General features: G+C 44.8%; 1 protein-coding gene across 1 annotated transcript in view; it reads left to right on the top strand.

Moving 5' to 3' along the window:
• Positions 1-19,669, top strand: part of LOC311118339 (dedicator of cytokinesis protein 10-like) — a gene marked incomplete at its 3' end in the record, with an annotated part of 131,212 nt that overhangs the window by 97,093 nt on the left and 14,450 nt on the right. Inside the window, exons 5-16 of the mRNA XM_084193150.1 lie at positions 2,106-2,178; positions 2,760-2,885; positions 5,216-5,350; positions 6,599-6,797; positions 10,676-10,761; positions 10,899-10,982; positions 16,116-16,274; positions 17,024-17,257; positions 17,617-17,739; positions 18,797-18,879; positions 19,098-19,220; positions 19,535-19,614. Coding sequence (XP_084049276.1) covers positions 2,106-2,178; positions 2,760-2,885; positions 5,216-5,350; positions 6,599-6,797; positions 10,676-10,761; positions 10,899-10,982; positions 16,116-16,274; positions 17,024-17,257; positions 17,617-17,739; positions 18,797-18,879; positions 19,098-19,220; positions 19,535-19,614 — 1,505 coding nt within the window. The remainder of the gene's footprint in view (positions 1-2,105; positions 2,179-2,759; positions 2,886-5,215; positions 5,351-6,598; positions 6,798-10,675; positions 10,762-10,898; positions 10,983-16,115; positions 16,275-17,023; positions 17,258-17,616; positions 17,740-18,796; positions 18,880-19,097; positions 19,221-19,534; positions 19,615-19,669) is intronic.

Genomic DNA, 19,669 nt, shown 5'->3' with positions numbered 1-19,669 from the left:
CGACCACTTTGAGGACCACGGAAGGATTTTCGCTGACTGTTAGCATCTTTTAGACGTTGTTTTTCTGCTCGCCATCTTCTTACATTACACTCAGTGACCCCGAATGTCTTGGCAGCTTGGCAGTTGTTAGATGACTCTGCCTTATTGACAACCATTATTTTGAAATTGGCATCATAGCTCCTCCGCTGTTGTTTATTGACCTGGCCCACTTTTGAGCCACTTGTCTCTAAATGGTCAGCCTGTCTTTCCATCTTTAAACACCGGTAACGGGCTGGTTGTTAAGGACGCCTCTTCCCTCCGTCCGGAACGAATTTTTGGCGCCATCTGTGCCCGCGAATGTGTATTGACATTTAAAGGGAGCGCCGAAGAAGAGAAACTGCGCTCTGAATACTAGACCCCGAATATAAGACGACCCGACTTTTTTGGACCTATTTCGAGGGGAAAAAAGGCCGTCTTATATTCGGACCAATACGGTACTAAGGAAGTCTCAAGGTTTTGCTCGCCTGAGGTAGAGTATCTTATGATAAGCTGCATGCAAGATCTCAACTCGTGGAGTAGCAATGATCATGAGAACGGTGAGGAATCAGCCCAGAACTACACGGGAGGATCTTGTCAATGATCTCAAGGCAGCTGGGACCATAGTCACCAAGAAAACAATTGGTAACACACTACGCCGTGAAGGACTGAAATCCTGCAGCGCCCGCAAGGTCCCCCTGCTCAAGAAAGCACATATACAGGCCCATCTGAAGTTTGCCAGTGAAAATCTGAATGATTCAGAGGAGAACTGGGTGAAAGTGTTGTGGTCAGATGAGACCAAAATCGAGCTCTTTGGCATCAACTCAACTCGCCGTGTTTGGAGGAGGAGGAATGCTGCCTATGACCCCAAGAACACCATCCCCACCGTCAAAGATGGAGGTGGAAACATTATACTTTGGGGGTGTTTTTCTGCTAAGGGGACAGGACAACTTCACCGCATCAAAGGGACGATGGACGGGGCCATGTACCGTCAAATCTTGGGTGAGAACCTTCTTCCCTCAGCCAGGGCATTGAAAATAGGTTGTGGATGGGTATTCCAGCATGACAATGACCCAAAACACACGGCCAAGGCAACAAAGGAGTCGCTCAAGAAGAAGCACATTAAGGTCCTGGAGTGGCCTAGCCAGTCTCCAGACCTTAATCCCATAGAAAATCTGTGGAGGGAGCTGAAGGTTCGAGTTGCCAAACGTCAGCCTCGAAACCTTAATGACTTGGAGAAGATCTGCAAAGAGGAGTGGGACAAAATCCCTCCTGAGATGTTTGCAAACCTGGTGGCCAACTACAAGAAACGTCTGACCTCTGTGATTGCCAACAAGGGTTTTGCCACCAAGTGCTAAGTCATGTTTTGCAGAGGGGTCAAATACTTATTTCCCTCATTAAAATGCAAATGAATTTATAACATTTTTGACATTAGTTTTTCTGGATATTTTTGTTGTTATTCTGTCTCTCACTGTTCAAATAAACCTATCATTAAAATTATAGACTGATCATGTCTTTGTCAGTGGGCAAACGTACAAAATCAGCAGGGGATCAAATACTTTTTTCCCTCACTGTATATTAAGCAGACGGCAAGATTTTCATGTTTTTATTTTATTTACGGAGAGCCAGGGGCACACTCCAACACTCAGACATCATTTACAAAGGAGTATTTGTGTTTAGTGAGTCCGCCAGATTAAAGGCAGTGGGGATGACAACCTGTTATATTGATAGGTGTGTGAATTGGACCATATTGCTGTCCTGCCTGAGCAATCGAAATGTAACGAGTACTTTTGGGTGTCAGGGAAAATGTATGGGAGTAAAAAGTACATATTTTCTTTAGGAATATAGTGGAGTAAAAGTAGTCAAAAATATAAATAGTAGAGTAAAGTACAGACACCCAAAAAAACAACTTAAGTATTTTTACCTGGTTACTTTATACCACTGGAACTGATCCCCGTCTCCCGTCTCATCATTATTGAATTGTTACGAAGACGTGGTTATGAAGCCCACAAGACATAACAGAAAGTGTTAATCACATACATGCCAAAGCAAACACAAAGAAACATATCAAATCTCTCTCTCCCTCACAGGAAGCTGTACAAGGCGGAGAAGTTGCCCTCCCACTCCTTTGAGATTGACCATGAGGACATGGACAAGGATGAGGTCAGGCCTGTTTCATGGATCCTTTTCCCTTTAAAGTGCACTACTTTTGAACAGGGCCCATATGGCTCTTGTCAATAGTAGTGCACTATATATGGAATAGGGTGTCATTTGTGATGTAGCCTGAGTATGATGAATAGTCAGAGGCCATTGATTAGCCCTACTGTTAAACTGTCATAATGCATGTCTGCTCGCATATTTCTTCTGTTTTTGGTCGAGCGCCATTGAGCACAAGCTTAATTCAATTGAGTTCAACTGAGCCAGAATCAATGACTCTCCAAAAACAATATCCTGGCTCCTCCAGGTCTCGGCTCTGTTACAACAGATGTATGTTCCTGACAAATCAGGCATCATAGAATGAAATAGAACAAAGTATCATATTGTATCTCGATGGCAGACATATTTAGACCTTGGTTATTGAGACATGGGTTAGTCCCAAATGGCACCCTTTGTAGTGAACTACTTTTGACCAGAGCCCTATAAAGTTGTATTCCCTAAAAGTAGTGCATTTTATGGGGAATAGTTTGCCATTTGGGACATACCCATCGAGCCTGATTTAAAGATGTTTGTTTTGGTTTTTGCAGGACACAACGTCTTTGTCCTCGTCTAAAGGAGGAGGAGGAGGAGGAGGAGGGATTGGTGTGTTCCGATCGGGGTGGCTCTATAAAGGGAACTTCAATAGCACTGTCAACAACAGCATCACTGTTCGGGTGAGGAAGTGTGCCCCCCCCCCTCTCAATTCAATTCAAAGGGCTTTATTGGCATGGGAAACAGACACTATATAAAAAAAAGTATGTGGACACTCCTTCAAATTAGTGGATTTGGCTATTTCCCGTTGCTGACAGGTGTATACAATCGAGCACACAGCTATGCAATCTCCATAGACCAACATTGGCAGTAGAATGGCCTTACTGAAGAGCTCAGTGACTTTCAAAGTGGCACCGTCATAGGATGCCACCTTTCCAACAAGTCAGCTCGTCAAATTTCTGCCCTGCTAGAGCTGCCCCGGTCAATTGTATGTGCTGTTATTGTGAAGTGGAAACGTCTAGCAGCAACAACGGCTCAGCCGTACAAGCTCACAGAACGGGACCGTCGAGTGCTGAAGTGCGTAGCGCGTAACAATTGTCTGTCCTCGGTTGCAACACTCACTACCGAGTTCCAAACTGCCTCTGGAAGCAACGTCAGCACAATAACTGTTCATAGGGAGCTTCATGAAATGGTTTTCCATGGCCGAGCAGCTGCACACAAGCCTAAGATCACCATGTGCAATGCCAAGCATCAGCTGGAGTGGTGTAAAGCTCGCTGCCATTGGACTCTGGAGCAGTAGAAACTTCGTTCTCTGGAGTGATGAATCACGCTTCACCATCTTGCAGTCTGACGGGTGAATCTGGGTTTGGCGGATGCCAGAAGAACGCTACCTGCCCCAATGCATAGTGCCAACTGTAAAGTTTGTTGGAGGAGGAATAATGGTCTGGGGCTGTTTTTCATGGTTCGGGCTAGACCCCTTAGTTCCAGTTATGGGAAATCTTAACGCTACAGCATACAATGACATTCTAGATGATTCGATGCTTCCAACTTTGTGGCAACAGTTTAGGGAAGGCCCTTTCCTGTTTCAGCATGACAATGCCCCCGTGCACAAAGCGAGGCCCATACAGAAATGGTTGTCGAGAACGGTGTGGAAGAACTTGACTGGCCTACACAGAGCCCTGACCTCAACCCCATCGAACACCTTTGGGATGAATTGGAACGCCGACTGCGAGCAAGGCGTAATCGCCCAACATCAGTGTCCGACCTCACTAATGCTCTTGTGGCTGAATGGAAGCAAGTCCCCGCAGCAACATTCCAACATCTAGTGGAAAGCCTTCCCAGAAGAGTGGAGGCTGTTATAGCAGCAAAGGGGGGACCAACTCCAGGTTAATGCCCATGATTTTGGAATGAGATGTTCGACAAGCAGGTGTCTACATACTTTTTGTAGTGTATGTTTACATTGCTAAAGCAAGTGAAATAGATAATAAACATTTCAAATGTCATATTATGCCAATGTACAGTGTTATAACGATGTGCAAATAGTTAAAGTACAAAAGGGAAAATAAATCAACATAAATATGGGTTGTATTTACAATGGTGTTTGTTCTTCACTGAATGCTCTTTTCTTGTGGCAACAGGTCACAAATCTTGCTGCTGTGATGTCACATTGTGGTTTTTTACCCAATAGAAATGGGAGTTAATCAAAATTGGATTTCTTTTCAAATTCTTTGTGGGTCTGTCTCTCGTGCTCTCTCTTTGATACCTGTACTCCTTTCTTTTTGAAGTTTCTTCCCCTCTCTCCACCATCTTTTTTCTACATCTTCGTAGGACTCTTTCCTACTACATTCATTTCTCTCACACATACTCTCTCTCTCACACACACACTCTCACACACACACTCACACACACACTCTCACACACACACACTCTCACACACACACTCTCGCTCACACACACTCTCTCACACACACACTCTCACACACACACTCTCTCACACAAACTCTCTCTCACACACACACTCTCACACACACACATTTCTTGACTCTCTCTCTCTCTTTTCTCTATCATCGCACTCTTTTCCTGGTCTCCCTCTCAGCCTCTCCCTCCCATCCTGTCTTCTGACAAAGCAGACTCTTAGTCTGACCGGCCCTGCAGGGTCCTCGCGCTCTTTTATGACCTCATCAGTCCCCTGATTGTGGCTTTAAGTTATGGCCTGTTCTCTTCTAAGGAGACCTTGTGTTAATGTAGAGCACCACTGGCCCAGGCCACGTCTAATTTACTGTCACACAGGTCACATAATCCGTGACTACGACCCAAATGGCACACTCTTCCATATAGTGCACTACTTTATAGGGAATAGGTTGCCATTTGGGACACAACCTCAGATCACGTACTGTAGTGACACGTTCAGTGATGAACAGAGTGTGTTATTGTCTGGGTTAGGGTGACTACGTCTTTATTGCCTGTAATTGATTTTGATGGGGTTGTATTTTTATTTTGACGTCCCCTGTAGTCGTTCAAGAGGAGGTACTTCCAGCTGACACAGCTGACTGATAACTCCTACATCATGAACTTTTACAAAGATGAGAAGATCTCCAAAGAACCCAAGGGCTGCATCTTCCTGGACTCGTGTACCGGTGTGATTCAGGTGGGTAGAGGATGATGGAGTCCCAATAGACTGTGAAATTAGATTTACACGCACGCAAGCATGCATGCATTCAGCTATACATACACACGTGCGCATGCACAAATACATACACACACACCACACATATACATAGACACACTTGCTAATGAACTTATCAAGTCAGCAGCTGTAAAACGCCACTGGCACACATTAAAAACCAGTTCCCTATAGACTATCCAATTGAGGAGCTCGGAGTGTTGCAACTTTCCCTGGCTAAGACTCTTGAGAGGAAATACACTGAACAAAAATATAAACGCAACAAGTAAAGTGTTGGTCCATGTTTCATGAGCAGAAAAAAAAATCCCAGAAATGTTTCATATGCTCTAAAAGCTTATTTCTCTCAAATTTAGTGCACATATTTGTTTACATACCTGTTTTTGAGTATTTCTCCTTTGCCAAGATAATCAAGAGGCTGATTAAACAGCATGATCATTACACAGGTGCACCTTGTGCTGGAGACAATGAAAGGCCACTTTAAAATGTGCAGTTTTGTCACACAACGCAATGCCACAGAAGTCTCAAGTTTTGAGGGAGCGTGCAATTGGCACCCTGACTGCAGGAATGTCCACCAGAGCTGTTGTCAGATAATTTAATGTTAATTTCTCTACCATAAGCTAAAACGTTGTTTTAGAAAATGTGGCAGTACGTCGAACCGGCATCACAACCGCAGACCACAACGGGGGTGCTGAGGAGTATTTCTGTCTGTAATAAAGCCCTTTTGTGGGAGAAAACTCATCCTGATTGGCTGGGCCTGGCTGCCAAGTGGGTGGGCCTATGCCCTCCCAGGCCCACCCATGGCTGCACCCCCGCCCAGTCATGTGAAATCCATAGATTAGGGCCTATTTAATGTATTTCAATTGACTGATTTCCTTATATGAGCTGCAACTCTGTAAATTATTTGAAATTGTTGCATGTTGCGTTTATATTTTTCTTCAGTATAGGTGTAGTCAGGTCTATAAATGCAGCAGGAAGGCTATCAAAGACCTCTTATTAACTGCATCCCAAATGGCACCGTATTCCCTACATAGTGCACTACTAATGACCAGAGCTCTATGGGTTATTGTAACACAATGTTACAATGTGGATACGATAGGAGATTTCACAGACGCAACCAGTCGTGCACTACCCAAATGCACAAAATTCACTAATTTACTGACTTGTCTGTCAAAGTACTGTGCAAACTAACACTAACCAAAACACCACCTCTAGAACAACCGTCTGAGGAAGCACGCCTTTGAGCTGAAGATGAACGAGGTGACGTACTTCGTGCTGGCGGCGGAGAGCGAGCAGGACATGGAGGAGTGGATCAGTACCTTGACCCGGATTCTCCAGATCAGCCCCAATGACGGGCCCACCCCGCTGATGCAGCTGGACCGCAAGAGTTTAGACCTCATCGACACACGGAAAGGTGAGTACTCTGGACCTCCATACAGATTCAGGATCAGCTTCCCTGGTTCCAGATCTGTTTGTGCTGTCTAGCCAACTTGTTATGTATTTGGCGTGACCATAGGAGTTGGCAAGACAGCACAAACAGACATGGGACCAGGCTACCAGAACCCTAGGGTGGATTACAGAACCATAACAGTAAAATAACTTCATACTTATTTTTATTTGTTATAATTTTTTTACCCCTTTTTCTCCCCAATTTCGTGATATCCAATTGGTAGTTAGTCTTGTCCCATCGCTGCAACTCCCGTACGGACTCAGGAGCAGCTAAGGTCGAGAGCCATGCGTCGTCCGAAACACGACCCTGCCAAGCAGTGCCTTAGACCGCAGCGCCACTCGGGGGAGCCAAATAACATCATACTTAACGAAGTGGCAGAACACATTTGCTGTAATTGAAGTCTGGTATTCATCATGGCTGTAGGATATTCTGCCATGGCTAAGGGGAGACTTAATGTGCGGTGACTTGATCCTTATTGTTAGTGTTACACCAGGAAATTCGACCCGGCACAAGGCAAAACACTCCACCTTGGTTTTTATAGCTTAAACAAAGTAAAAAAGCCTCAGTCTCGAATATAACCAAACAAATTGCTCACACCGCCCTGGACCATGGAGAATTGAGGTTGTCAAAACGACTACAAATGATGTAATAACCGTAGTCATCATGGTTCTGTGTTGCTGTACTAACATGGTGTTAAATCAAGTTGGGGGTACGAACTGACCTGAGCCTTATTAGCCATTAAGCTCCATATAATATCACCTGGAAGTGGTGTGGTGTACAGTTTCGTCAACCGCGCTGGCTGGTGGAGCTCCCAGGGCTAATCCATAAACTAAGTCACACTTAGTTAGTTATTATCCAGGTGTAGGAGTAGTGGTGGCTATTCAGCAACTTGATGGTCCGTACCAGGCTGTGATGCAGCCCGACAGTATGCTCTCTATGGTGCTCCTGTATAACACTGTGAGGGCCCTCAGGGACAGGTCAAATTTCTTCAGCCTCCTGACGTTAAACAGTTGCTGTCGTGCCTTCTTCACCACGGTGTCCATGTGGTTTGACCATTTCAGCTCATCTCAGATGTGTACGCCGAGGAACTTTACGTTTTTGACCGTCTCCACGGCGGCCCCATTGATGAGGATGGGGGCGTGTCCAGCCTGGTTCCTCCTGAAGTCCACAATCAGCTCCTTTTTTTTGCTGACGTTGAGGGAGAGTTTGTTTACCTGGCACCACACCGTCAGAGTGCCTAACTCCTTCCTATAGGCCGCTTCGTAATTGTTGGTAATCAGGGTTACTACTGTCGTGTCATTAGCGAACTTGATGGAGTTGTAACTGTGTGAGGCCATGCAGTCGTGGGTATACAGTGAGTACAGGAGGGGACTGAGGACGCACCCTTGTGGGGCCCCCATGTTGAGGATCAGTGTGGATGAGGCAAGGGTTGTAACCAAAATTATTTTCTAATCGTTTTGTTCCGAACAGAACCACTTTTCTTTTTCTTCGTTCCACTGTTCTGACCAGCAAAATAAAGTTCTGAACCGGTTTGAACCCAAAAAAGTACCCGTCTATAAAGTTCCTTTCTGTTCCTTTTTTAACCTGTAAAATCTACAGTTTTGTACATTTAGCTCATTAAATTACTTCACCAATCAGTGCGGATAGAGCAGGCAAGCTTTTAGTTGTTTACATGCGTGATGGACAGACAAGTGTAGCCTATGGCGCAAGATGTGACTGACATTTTATGGGTGGGGAGAGAGCGAGAGGGTTACATTATCTGAATTAGGTCCACAGAATTATACCCAGGAGGAGCGGCTTCTATGAAGGAACTTTGAATGTCCTTTGAGCTAGCTAGCTAACAAGCTTGAGCTATCTAGCTAACAAGCTTGTGTGTGAGAGCGGCACCAGAATTAAAAACACATCTTACCTTTTTGTAGTTAATAAATCCAACATGAAACATGATAACTAGGCCTATAGTATTCTTAACTAGCATTGAAAACGTTAATCCATTATTCTCTAGCTAATAAAAAATCTCTATCTTCGCATGCTTCTAACGTCAGTAGAGTAGCCTATGCTTCGGAGGGGGGAGGGGCAGGTAGCCTAAACAGGCACACACAAAGATTTTCAGCTCGCAGACAGATGCTGGAATACGTTTCTGAGTGACAAAGTGAGGGCTTTGCATAGGCGCTTTTGTTGCCTGCCTGAAACGTAAAAGAAAGTTATTACCGGTTTTCATGCTTTTAAAATAACGGTTCTAGTTCTGGAACAGTATGGATCACTTTCGTTCCCGGTTCCATTTTGGTTCCTTGAAAAATGACTTTATTTTCCGGTTTTCGGTTCTGTTCGCTGAACCTGTTCCAACCCTTTGGACGAGGTAATGTTGCCTACCTTCACCATCTGGGGGCGGCCTGTCAGGAAGTCCAGGACCCACTTGCTTAGGGAGGAGTTCAGTCCCAGGGCTGTGAGCTTTGTGGTGAGTTTAGAGGGCACTATGGTATTGAAGGCCGAGCTGTAGTCGATCAACAACATCTTCACATGCATTCCTCTTGTCCAGATGGATGAGGGCAGTGTGCAGTGCAATGGCGATTGCGTCGTCCGTGGATCTGTCGGGGCGGTAGGCGAATTTGAGAGGGTGGAGTGTGTCAGGGAAGGAGGAGGTGATGTAGTTTTTGACTAGCCTCTCGAAGCACTTCATGATGACGGACGTGGGTGCTACGGGACGGTAGTCATGTCAGTGGACATCTTGCTGGTAGGGCTAACGGCCTGAGCTAGAGAGAGATTGAAAATGTCAGAAAACACAACAGCTAGCTGGTCTGCACATGCTCTGAGGGCACGGCTAGGGATGCCATCTGGGCCGCCAGCCTTGCAAGGGTTAACACGTTTGAATGACTTACATACTTCCTCAGTGGAGACCATAAGCACTTAGCCCTCGTTGTCCTCAGGGGCTCTCCTCGGCAGCGCAAAGTCGTTTTGCATGAAGAAAAAGGTGTTTAGCTGTCTTTTTGTAATCCGTGATTGTTAGGAGCCCCTGCCACATACGCCTAGTATCCGACCCGCTGAATTTCTCCTCCACTTTGTCCCTATACTTGTGTCTCGCCATCTTGATCGATCTTCGTAGGTCGTATTTGTTCTGTTTAACCACACAATGAGAGGAGAGGAGCAGCAGACCTTGGTGCCCCAGAGCACTAATACACATTCAGGCCCCTGCACTACTTCTGATCTTTCTCTTTCTCTCTCTCTTTCTCTCTCTCTCTCTTTCTCTCTCTCTCTCTCTCTCTCTCTCTCTCTCTTTCTTTCTTTCTTTCTTTCTTTCTTTCTTTCTTTCTTTCTTTCTTTCTTTCTTTCTTTCTTTCTTTCTTTCTTTCTTTCTTTCTTTCTTTCTTTCTTTCTTTCTTTCTTTCTTTCTTTCTTTCTTTCTTTCTCTCTCTCCCACCCTCTCCCTCCCTCTCTCCCACCCACCCCAATCTCTATCGATGTGGAAGAATACAGCTGTCCATTTCCATCCCTCTCATTGTGTGGGGCCTCTTTTACAGTACCACATAAAAGGTTGACCTACACTGGCTGAATGGAGGGATGGTAGTTAAAGGATAAAGACATACAGTAAGCTCCATTAGAGGCCAGGGGAAGGCCAGTGTGAGAGAGAGAGCTCTCCCCTACTCCTCCTCTCTCCTCCCCACCTCTACCCCTCTCAGAACACACTCAGGGATGGTGGCTTCCATGACAACAGCCTTGCAGTCTCCCTCTCATACAATAGCCATCATTGAAGACCAGAGGAAATAAGCCAATACTAAAAACAGGAATGGTAGACATGAATTTCACCGGAGATGTTGACTGTAACTGTCTCTCTCTTTCTCCACCAGACGTGTGTGATCTGTCTATAAGCGACGTGTGTTTACCTGAGAATGAAGAGATGACAGAGAACGGCATCAACCCTGAGCTGGCCAAGGTGGGTGTGTAGAGATGTAATTTGCTCTACAATTACCCTTAAAAAATTATCAATGCTTCTACTTGTATTATGCACATTTTAATACATATTCTGTATTTTATTTGTGGGGATATCTTCTCTCTTTCTCTCTCTCTCAGTATATCTCTGAAACTGATGAGGTGGTCCGATCGGCCAGAAGAGAAGACAGGCTCAACCTGTTCTCCCTGGACCCTGACACCACGGTAGGTACACTTTAGGGGTTAATATACTGACACCGTAGGTACGCTTTAGGGGTTAATACACTGACACCGTAGGTACGCTTTAGGGGTTAATACACTGACACCGTAGGTACGCTTTAGGGGTTAATACACTGACACCGTAGGTATGCTTTAGGGGTTAATACACTGACAACGTAGGTATGCTTTAGGGGTTAATACACTGACAACGTAGGTATGCTTTAGGGGTTAATACACTGACACCGTAGGTATGCTTTAGGGGTTAATATACTGACACCGTAGGGACCCTGTAGGGGTTAATATACTGACACCGTAGGTACGCTTTAGGGGTTAATACACTGACACCGTAGGTACGCTTTAGGGCTTAATACACTGACAACGTAGGTACGCTTTAGGGGTTAATATACTGACAACGTAGGTATGCTTTAGGGGTTAATACACTGACACCGTAGGTACGCTTTAGGGGTTAATATACTGACACCGTAGGTACACTTTAGGGGTTAATATACTGACACCGTAGGTATGCTTTAGGGGTTAATATACTGACACCGTAGGTACGCTTTAGGGGTTAATATACTGACACCGTAGGTATGCTTTAGGGGTTAATATACTGACACCGTAGGTACGCTTTAGGGGTTAATATACTGACAACGTAGGTATGCTTTAGGGGTTAATACACTGACAATGTAGGTACGCTTTAGGGGTTAATATACTGACAACGTAGGTATGCTTTAGGGGTTAATAAACTGACAACGTAGGTACGCTTTAGGGGTTAATATACTGACACCGTAGGTACGCTTTAGGGGTTAATATACTGACACCGTAGGTATGCTTTAGGGGTTAATATACTGACACCGTAGGTACGCTTTAGGGGTTAATACACTGACAACGTAGGTACACTTTAGGGGTTAATACACTGATACCCCTGTAGGTACGCTTTAGGGGTTAATATACTGACACCGTAGGTACGCTTTAGGGGTTAATATACTGACAACGTAGGTACGCTTTAGGGGTTAATATACTGACAACGTAGGTACACTTTAGGGGTTAATATACTGACACCGTAGGTATGCTTTATGGGTTAATACACTGACACCGTAGGTATGCTTTAGGGGTTAATACACTGACAACGTAGGTACGCTTTAGGGGTTAATACACTGACAACGTAGGTATGCTTTAGGGGTTAATACACTGACAACGTAGGTATGCTTTAGGGGTTAATACACTGACAACGTAGGTACGCTTTAGGGGTTAATATAGTGACACCGTAGGTACGCTTTAGGGGTTAATATACTGACACCGTAGGTACGCTTTAGGGGTTAATACACTGACACCGTAGGTACGCTTTAGGGGTTAATATACTGACACCGTAGGGACCCTGTAGGGGTTAATATACTGACACCGTAGTTACGCTTTAGGGGTTAATATACTGACACCGTAGGTACGCTTTAGGGGTTAATATACTGACAACGTAGGTACGCTTTAGGGGTTAATACACTGACACCGTAGGTATGCTTTAGGGGTTAATATACTGACACAGTAGGTACGCTTTAGGGGTTAATATACTGACAACGTAGGTATGCTTTAGGGGTTAATATACTGACAACGTAGGTACACTTTAGGGGTTAATATACTGACACCATAGGTATACTTTAGGGGTTAATACACTGACAATGTAGGTACGCTTTAGGGGTTAATACACTGACAACGTAGGTACACTTTAGGGGTTAATACACTGACACCGTAGGGACCCTGTAGGGGTTAATATACTGACACCGTAGTTACGCTTTAGGGGTTAATATACTGACACCGTAGGTACGCTTTAGGGGTTAATATACTGACACCGTAGGTACGCTTTAGGGGTTAATATAGTGACACCGTAGGTACGCTTTAGGGGTTAATACACTGACACCGTAGGTACGCTTTAGGGGTTAATATACTGACACCGTAGGTACGCTTTAGGGGTTAATACACTGACAACGTAGGTACGCTTTAGGGGTTAATACACTGACACCGTAGGTATGCTTTAGGGGTTAATATACTGACACCGTAGGTACGCTTTAGGGGTTAATATACTGACACCGTAGGTACGCTTTAGGGGTTAATATACTGACAACGTAGGTACACTTTAGGGGTTAATATACTGACACCGTAGGTACGCTTTAGGGGTTAATATACTGACAACGTAGGTACGCTTTAGGGGTTAATATACTGACACCGTAGGTACGCTTTAGGGGTTAATATACTGACACCGTAGGTACGCTTTAGGGGTTAATACACTGACACCGTAGGTACGCTTTAGGGGTTAATACACTGACAACGTAGGTACGCTTTAGGGGTTAATACACTGACACCGTAGGTATGCTTTAGGGGTTAATATACTGACACCGTAGGTACGCTTTAGGGGTTAATATAGTGACACCGTAGGTACGCTTTAGGGGTTAATATACTGACAACGTAGGTACACTTTAGGGGTTAATATACTGACACCGTAGGTACGCTTTAGGGGTTAATATACTGACAACGTAGGTACGCTTTAGGGGTTAATATACTGACACCGTAGGTACGCTTTAGGGGTTAATATACTGACACCGTAGGTACGCTTTAGGGGTTAATATACTGACACCGTAGTTACGCTTTAGGGGTTAATATACTGACACCGTAGGTACGCTTTAGGGGTTAATATACTGACAACGTAGGTACGCTTTAGGGGTTAATATACTGACACCGTAGGTACGCTTTAGGGGTTAATACACTGACAACGTAGGTACGCTTTAGGGGTTAATACACTGACACCGTAGGTATGCTTTAGGGGTTAATATACTGACACCGTAGGTACGCTTTAGGGGTTAATATACTGACAACGTAGGTACGCTTTAGGGGTTAATACACTGACAACGTAGGTACGCTTTAGGGGTTAATATACTGACAACGTAGGTACGCTTTAGGGGTTAATACACTGACACCGTAGGTATGCTTTAGGGGTTAATATACTGACACCGTAGGTACGCTTTAGGGGTTAATACACTGACACCGTAGGTACGCTTTAGGGGTTAATATACTGACACCGTAGGTACGCTTTAGGGGTTAATACACTGACAACGTAGGTATGCTTTAGGGGTTAATACACTGACAACGTAGGTATGCTTTAGGGGTTAATACACTGACAACTTAGGTACGCTTTAGGGGTTAATACACTGACACCGTAGGTATGCTTTAGGGGTTAATACACTGACAACGTAGGTATGCTTTAGGGGTTAATACACTGACAACGTAGGTATGCTTTAGGGGTTTAATACACTGACAACGTAGGTACGCTTTAGGGGTTAATATACTGACACTGTAGGTACGCTTTAGGGGTTAATATAGTGACACCGTAGGTACGCTTTAGGGGTTAATATAGTGACACCGTAGGTATGCTTTAGGGGTTAATATACTGACAACGTAGGTACGCTTTAGGGGTTAATACACTGACACCGTAGGTACGCTTTAGGGGTTAATATACTGACAACGTAGGTATGCTTCAGGGGTTAATACACTGACAACGTAGGTACGCTTTAGGGGTTAATACACTGACACCGTAGGTACGCTTTAGGGGTTAATACACTGACACCGTAGGTATGCTTTAGGGGTTAATACACTGACACCGTAGGTACGCTTTAGGGGTTAATATACTGACACCGTAGGTACGCTTTAGGGGTTAATATACTGACACCGTAGGGACCCTGTAGGGGTTAATATACTGACATTTAGGTACGCTTTAGGGGTTAATACACTGACAACGTAGGCACGCTTTAGGGGTTAATACACTGACAACGTAGGCACGCTTTAGGGGTTAATATACTGACACCGTAGGGACCCTGTAGGGGTTAATATACTGACAACGTAGGTACGCTTTAGGGGTTAATATACTGACAACGTAGGTATGCTTTAGGGGTTAATACACTGACACCGTAGGTACGCTTTAGGGGTTAATACACTGACAACGTAGGTACGCTTTAGGGGTTAATATACTGACACCGTAGGTACGCTTTAGGGGTTAATACACTGACAACGTAGGTACGCTTTAGGGGTTAATATACTGACACCGTAGTTACGCTTTAGGGGTTAATATACTGACACCGTAGGTACGCTTTAGGGGTTAATACACTGACAACGTAGGTACGCTTTAGGGGTTAATATACTGACAACGTAGGTACGCTTTAGGGGTTAATATACTGACACCGTAGGTACGCTTTAGGGGTTAATACACTGACAACGTAGGTACGCTTTAGGGGTTAATATACTGACACTGTAGGTACGCTTTAGGGGTTAATACACTGACAACGTAGGTACGCTTTAGGGGTTAATATACTGACACCGTAGTTACGCTTTAGGGGTTAATATACTGACACCGTAGGTACGCTTTAGGGGTTAATACACTGACAACGTAGGTACGCTTTAGGGGTTAATATACTGACACCGTAGGTACGCTTTAGGGGTTAATACACTGACAACGTAGGTACGCTTTAGGGGTTAATATACTGACACCGTAGGTACGCTTTAGGGGTTAATACACTGACAACGTAGGTACGCTTTAGGGGTTAATATACTGACACCGTAGTTACGCTTTAGGGGTTAATATACTGACACCGTAGGTACGCTTTAGGGGTTAATACACTGACAACGTAGGTACGCTTTAGGGGTTAATACACTGACAACGTAGGTACGCTTTAGGGGTTAATACACTGACAACGTAGGTACGCTTTAGGGGTTAATATACTGACACCGTAGGTACGCTTTAGGGGTTAATATACTGACACCGTAGGTACGCTTTAGGGGTTAATATACTGACACCGTAGGTACGCTTTAGGGGTTAATACACTGACAACGTAGGTATGCTTTAGGGGTTAATACACTGACAACGTAGGTACGCTTTAGGGGTTAATACACCTTGTGCAGAACAGTTGGTGCTACTGCACAGTTCACCTGTTAATGAAGTACTGTTAGGTCAGGGATGGTCATCTCTGTCGCAGGAGGGCCTCTGTGTCTGCAGGCTTCTGGTCCAGACCAGTGCTTACACACCACATTCAACTTCAGCCCACTGATAGATAGTCCAATTGTTTGCCCCTCCTCTGATGTTGTCTGGTTGTGTGTCAGGTGTTGAGGAGTCCGCGGGGGGAGTACCCTAGGGGTGAGGGCCCCCCGGTCCGTCCCTTCGAGGAGAAGCTGGGGAGGAGGTTGATGATCGCCTGTCGATCCCTCAACCTGACGCTGCAGGGCTGCATCAATGAGACCGAGACTGGTCCTGTCACCAACGTAAGAACCCATTTAAAACGACACGTACATCTCATACACGCACACTAACACTCACTCGCACGCATACACACACACAAACACACACACACCCACACAGTTCTCCACAGCTTAATGGTAGGCATGACGGTGTTGCAACTAACAGCGCCGCAGATATTGAGATGAGCTCAATGCAAGACTTTGCTATCACACAGTCACACAGGGTGTCTGTGCATGTGCGCTTCACTCTGCAACAACATGGTAGCTTCGGGACCAAAACAGCGTAAAGGTTTAGCCTGGCACTTCCACACTCATAGAAATTGACCCACTTATGTGTGTACTTTGTACAGGCAACGTCATATCGCTGAGTCTACCTTTAAAACCACACATACCAGGCTCCCTGGGTGTGGTTAGGGTTCAGAAACAACCCTTTATTAACATGCACTACATAACTGATAGTGCTCAATGGTCAATACACGTTTCACTCTAATGTTGTTTACTGTGCTGCAACGGATGATACTATATCAGCTATTGAGTGCAGTGGTCACTGGAAAAATGATGAATGATTTGCGTGGTGCAATACTCATATGCTAATGCTTAAGAGAGTAGGAATAAGAGAAGGTTTGAATCCTAATCAACCTGCCTACATATTGTTTGAAGTACAGTAGACCAACATAGCAAGCATGTCAAAGCTATGTGCTGGAAAACCTTGGTAAAGCCCTGGGTTAAGTTAGGCCTTACAGTGCTCATCACTTGTAATGTATCCCCATCAGATTGAGCCCTTCTTTGTGACTGTGGCCCTGCTGGATGTGCGTGAGGGAAGGAAGGTGTCGGCCGACTTCCATGTTGACCTGAACCACGAGACGGTGCGTCAGATGCTGGGTGGGGCTGGATCGGGAGGGCCCGGGGCGGGGCAGGAGAATGGCCTGAGCTCCCCTGGAGAGAAGAGACCTGGAGACTGTCACCTCAGCCTGGACCTGGACGACTGGCTCCACTTCCCCAAACAGGTACGCTACAGCAATGCTCTGGATAAAGTTTCTAGGATCAGTTTCCCCTCCCCCAACCTTAACCTTGACCATTAGTGGGGAAAATGCAAAACCGACCCAAGATCAGCCATAGAAGTTGAATTACTAGAAATGGCGTCGCCATTCAAGTCAATAGAGCTGTAATGGCTGGACTAGTGGCCATTTTTAAAAGTGTACCCATGGGAGTAAAGCATGCATCTGTTGTACTCATTCTATTTCTATTGGGTACAGCAACACACAGGGGGGTGGGGCAGAACTGGGAGTGTCATAGGGAGAAGTGTCAAAAGAGAGATCGGATACTTACTCCTTTCTTGTGTGTGTGTGTGTGTGTGTGTACGCAGGCCATCTTCTCAGTGACGAACCCCCACACAGACATTGTTCTAGTGGCGAGGGTGGAGAAGGTGCTGATGGGAAATATTGCCGTGGGAACAGAGCCGTACATCAAAAACACAGACTCCAGCAAGGTGACGCAACTCTACATCACAGTTAAATTCACTCTAACTACCACCCCTCACCTTATAGCAAGGGACTGTATGGTTTCCCATTCATAGCCTATTACCTATGGATAGGGTTGTAAAATTTGGGTAACTTTCCCAAAATTCCCAGGTTTTCCAGAAATGTATTTATTTATTTAATTGAAGTTTTGCAGGATGGAATCTCTTGAGATGCACGATCTCGTTTTCAAGTGTCCAAATAAAAAATAAAATAAATAAAACAATACTTAGAAACAAGAATAATATGGCAACTACTTTGTAATAATAACAATGAAATAATAATAATTAAAAACAAAAACGTACATTAACAGCGAAAAAATGAAAAAACTACTAATAGACTTGCAACTAATAAAAACTACAAATCCAGGTTAGAAGTATCTCGGAATCAGGAGGTAATAAGCAGGAAATCTGTGAATCCTCCAACCAGGAAAACGTAGGAAATTTGGGGAAATTACAGGAATTTTGCAACTCTACCTATGGAAAATGTATTATGGAACATAAGTGGAGGAGAGTCAATGTGTAGAACTATGTACAGTAAAAGACAGCTTGTTTTTCCCAAGTCCTTAGTAGTGAAACAGCGGTATGCACAACCTTTACAGGGTCTTTCCAGTGAGATTTCTTGTAAAGCTCTATTTAAATGTCCCTTAATCACACAGGGAAGTCAGATGGTTTGGAAAAACATTTTTCCTCATATATTTTCTGAGATTGTTTTCCAAGATGCCCCCACAGAATTCCAAGGAGTGGAATTCTGAAATCCTGGCCTTTGTTTGGGAAGTTGAGTGGATGAGCAGACAGGAGTGCTGCGCCTCCTGCCAGGATCATGACACCCCTGTTGATTTAGACTTGCACTTTATCTACGTCAAGGATAATTTATTTGTGTGTTTTCCGAAACCCACCGGCAGACTTCAAGAATATCAACAATGCAGCCCATTTTTTAAGGAATGTTTCCTTCTCTCTGTCTCTCTCTCTCGCTCTCCCCCTCTCTCTCCCTCTCTCTCTCTCTCTCTCTGTTCCTGTCCCTTTAAAGATGGTTCAAAAGATGCTGAAATCCAACAAGCAGTTCTGCAGTAAACTGGGGAAGTACCACATGCCCTTTGCCTGGTCCATCAGGTGAATGACACTGACCCGCACTGTGTTTCCTGTAATCCTACTCACTCCATATCCATTTATTGACCTTTTCTCCTTTAATGATCCAACTGCAGTAACTGCGTCACACAGATGTCTATAAAGGTGTAGGTAATTGACAAATATCTTACACTCTAAACTATTTTCCTGTCTGTCTTGTCTGTTCTGTCTGTCTATCTGTCTTGTCTCACTGTTTGTCTCAGGTCTGTGTTTAAGGACAATCAGGGGACGGTGGACCGGGAGACTCGCTTCTCGCCCCTCTTCAAACAGGAGAGCAACAAGATCTCCACTGAAGATCTCATCAAGCTGGTGTCTGAATACAGGAGGTAGGGCACCGAAAAGACATCAAGTTTGCGTCCCAAATGGCACCCTATTCCCTATTTAGTGCACAACTTTTGACCAAGACCCTTATGGCTCTAGTTGAAAGTAGTGCACTATATAGGGAATAGGGTGCCATTTGGGATGCATCCCAAATCATGCCAGTTCAACCCCATGGTCCAGATCCCTTTTTAGGTCATAGTTAGGTCGTAGAGTTTGTCATGACCACCTAACCTGACCTGGAAAACTCCTGGCCCTAGTCATAGTGAATGTATGGTGCTCACTGCTCACCCATTCCTTGGCTCTCTCTGTGTCTTTGCAGGGCTGAGAAGACCAGTAAACTGCAGACCATTCCAGGGAACCTGGACATCACTGTGGACTACGTCCCTATGGAGCATCCAAGTAAGTCCAACACTCTTATGTTCTCTCTCCCTCTCTTTATTTTCTCTTCCCTCTC

The sequence above is a fragment of the Coregonus lavaretus genome (assembly GCF_964263955.1).
Source record: "Coregonus lavaretus genome assembly, contig: HAP1_SCAFFOLD_1052, whole genome shotgun sequence".
Taxonomy (NCBI): domain Eukaryota; kingdom Metazoa; phylum Chordata; class Actinopteri; order Salmoniformes; family Salmonidae; genus Coregonus; species Coregonus lavaretus.
The sequence above is the reverse complement of the archived record's forward strand: the minus strand, read 5'-3'. Positions and strand labels throughout refer to the sequence as shown.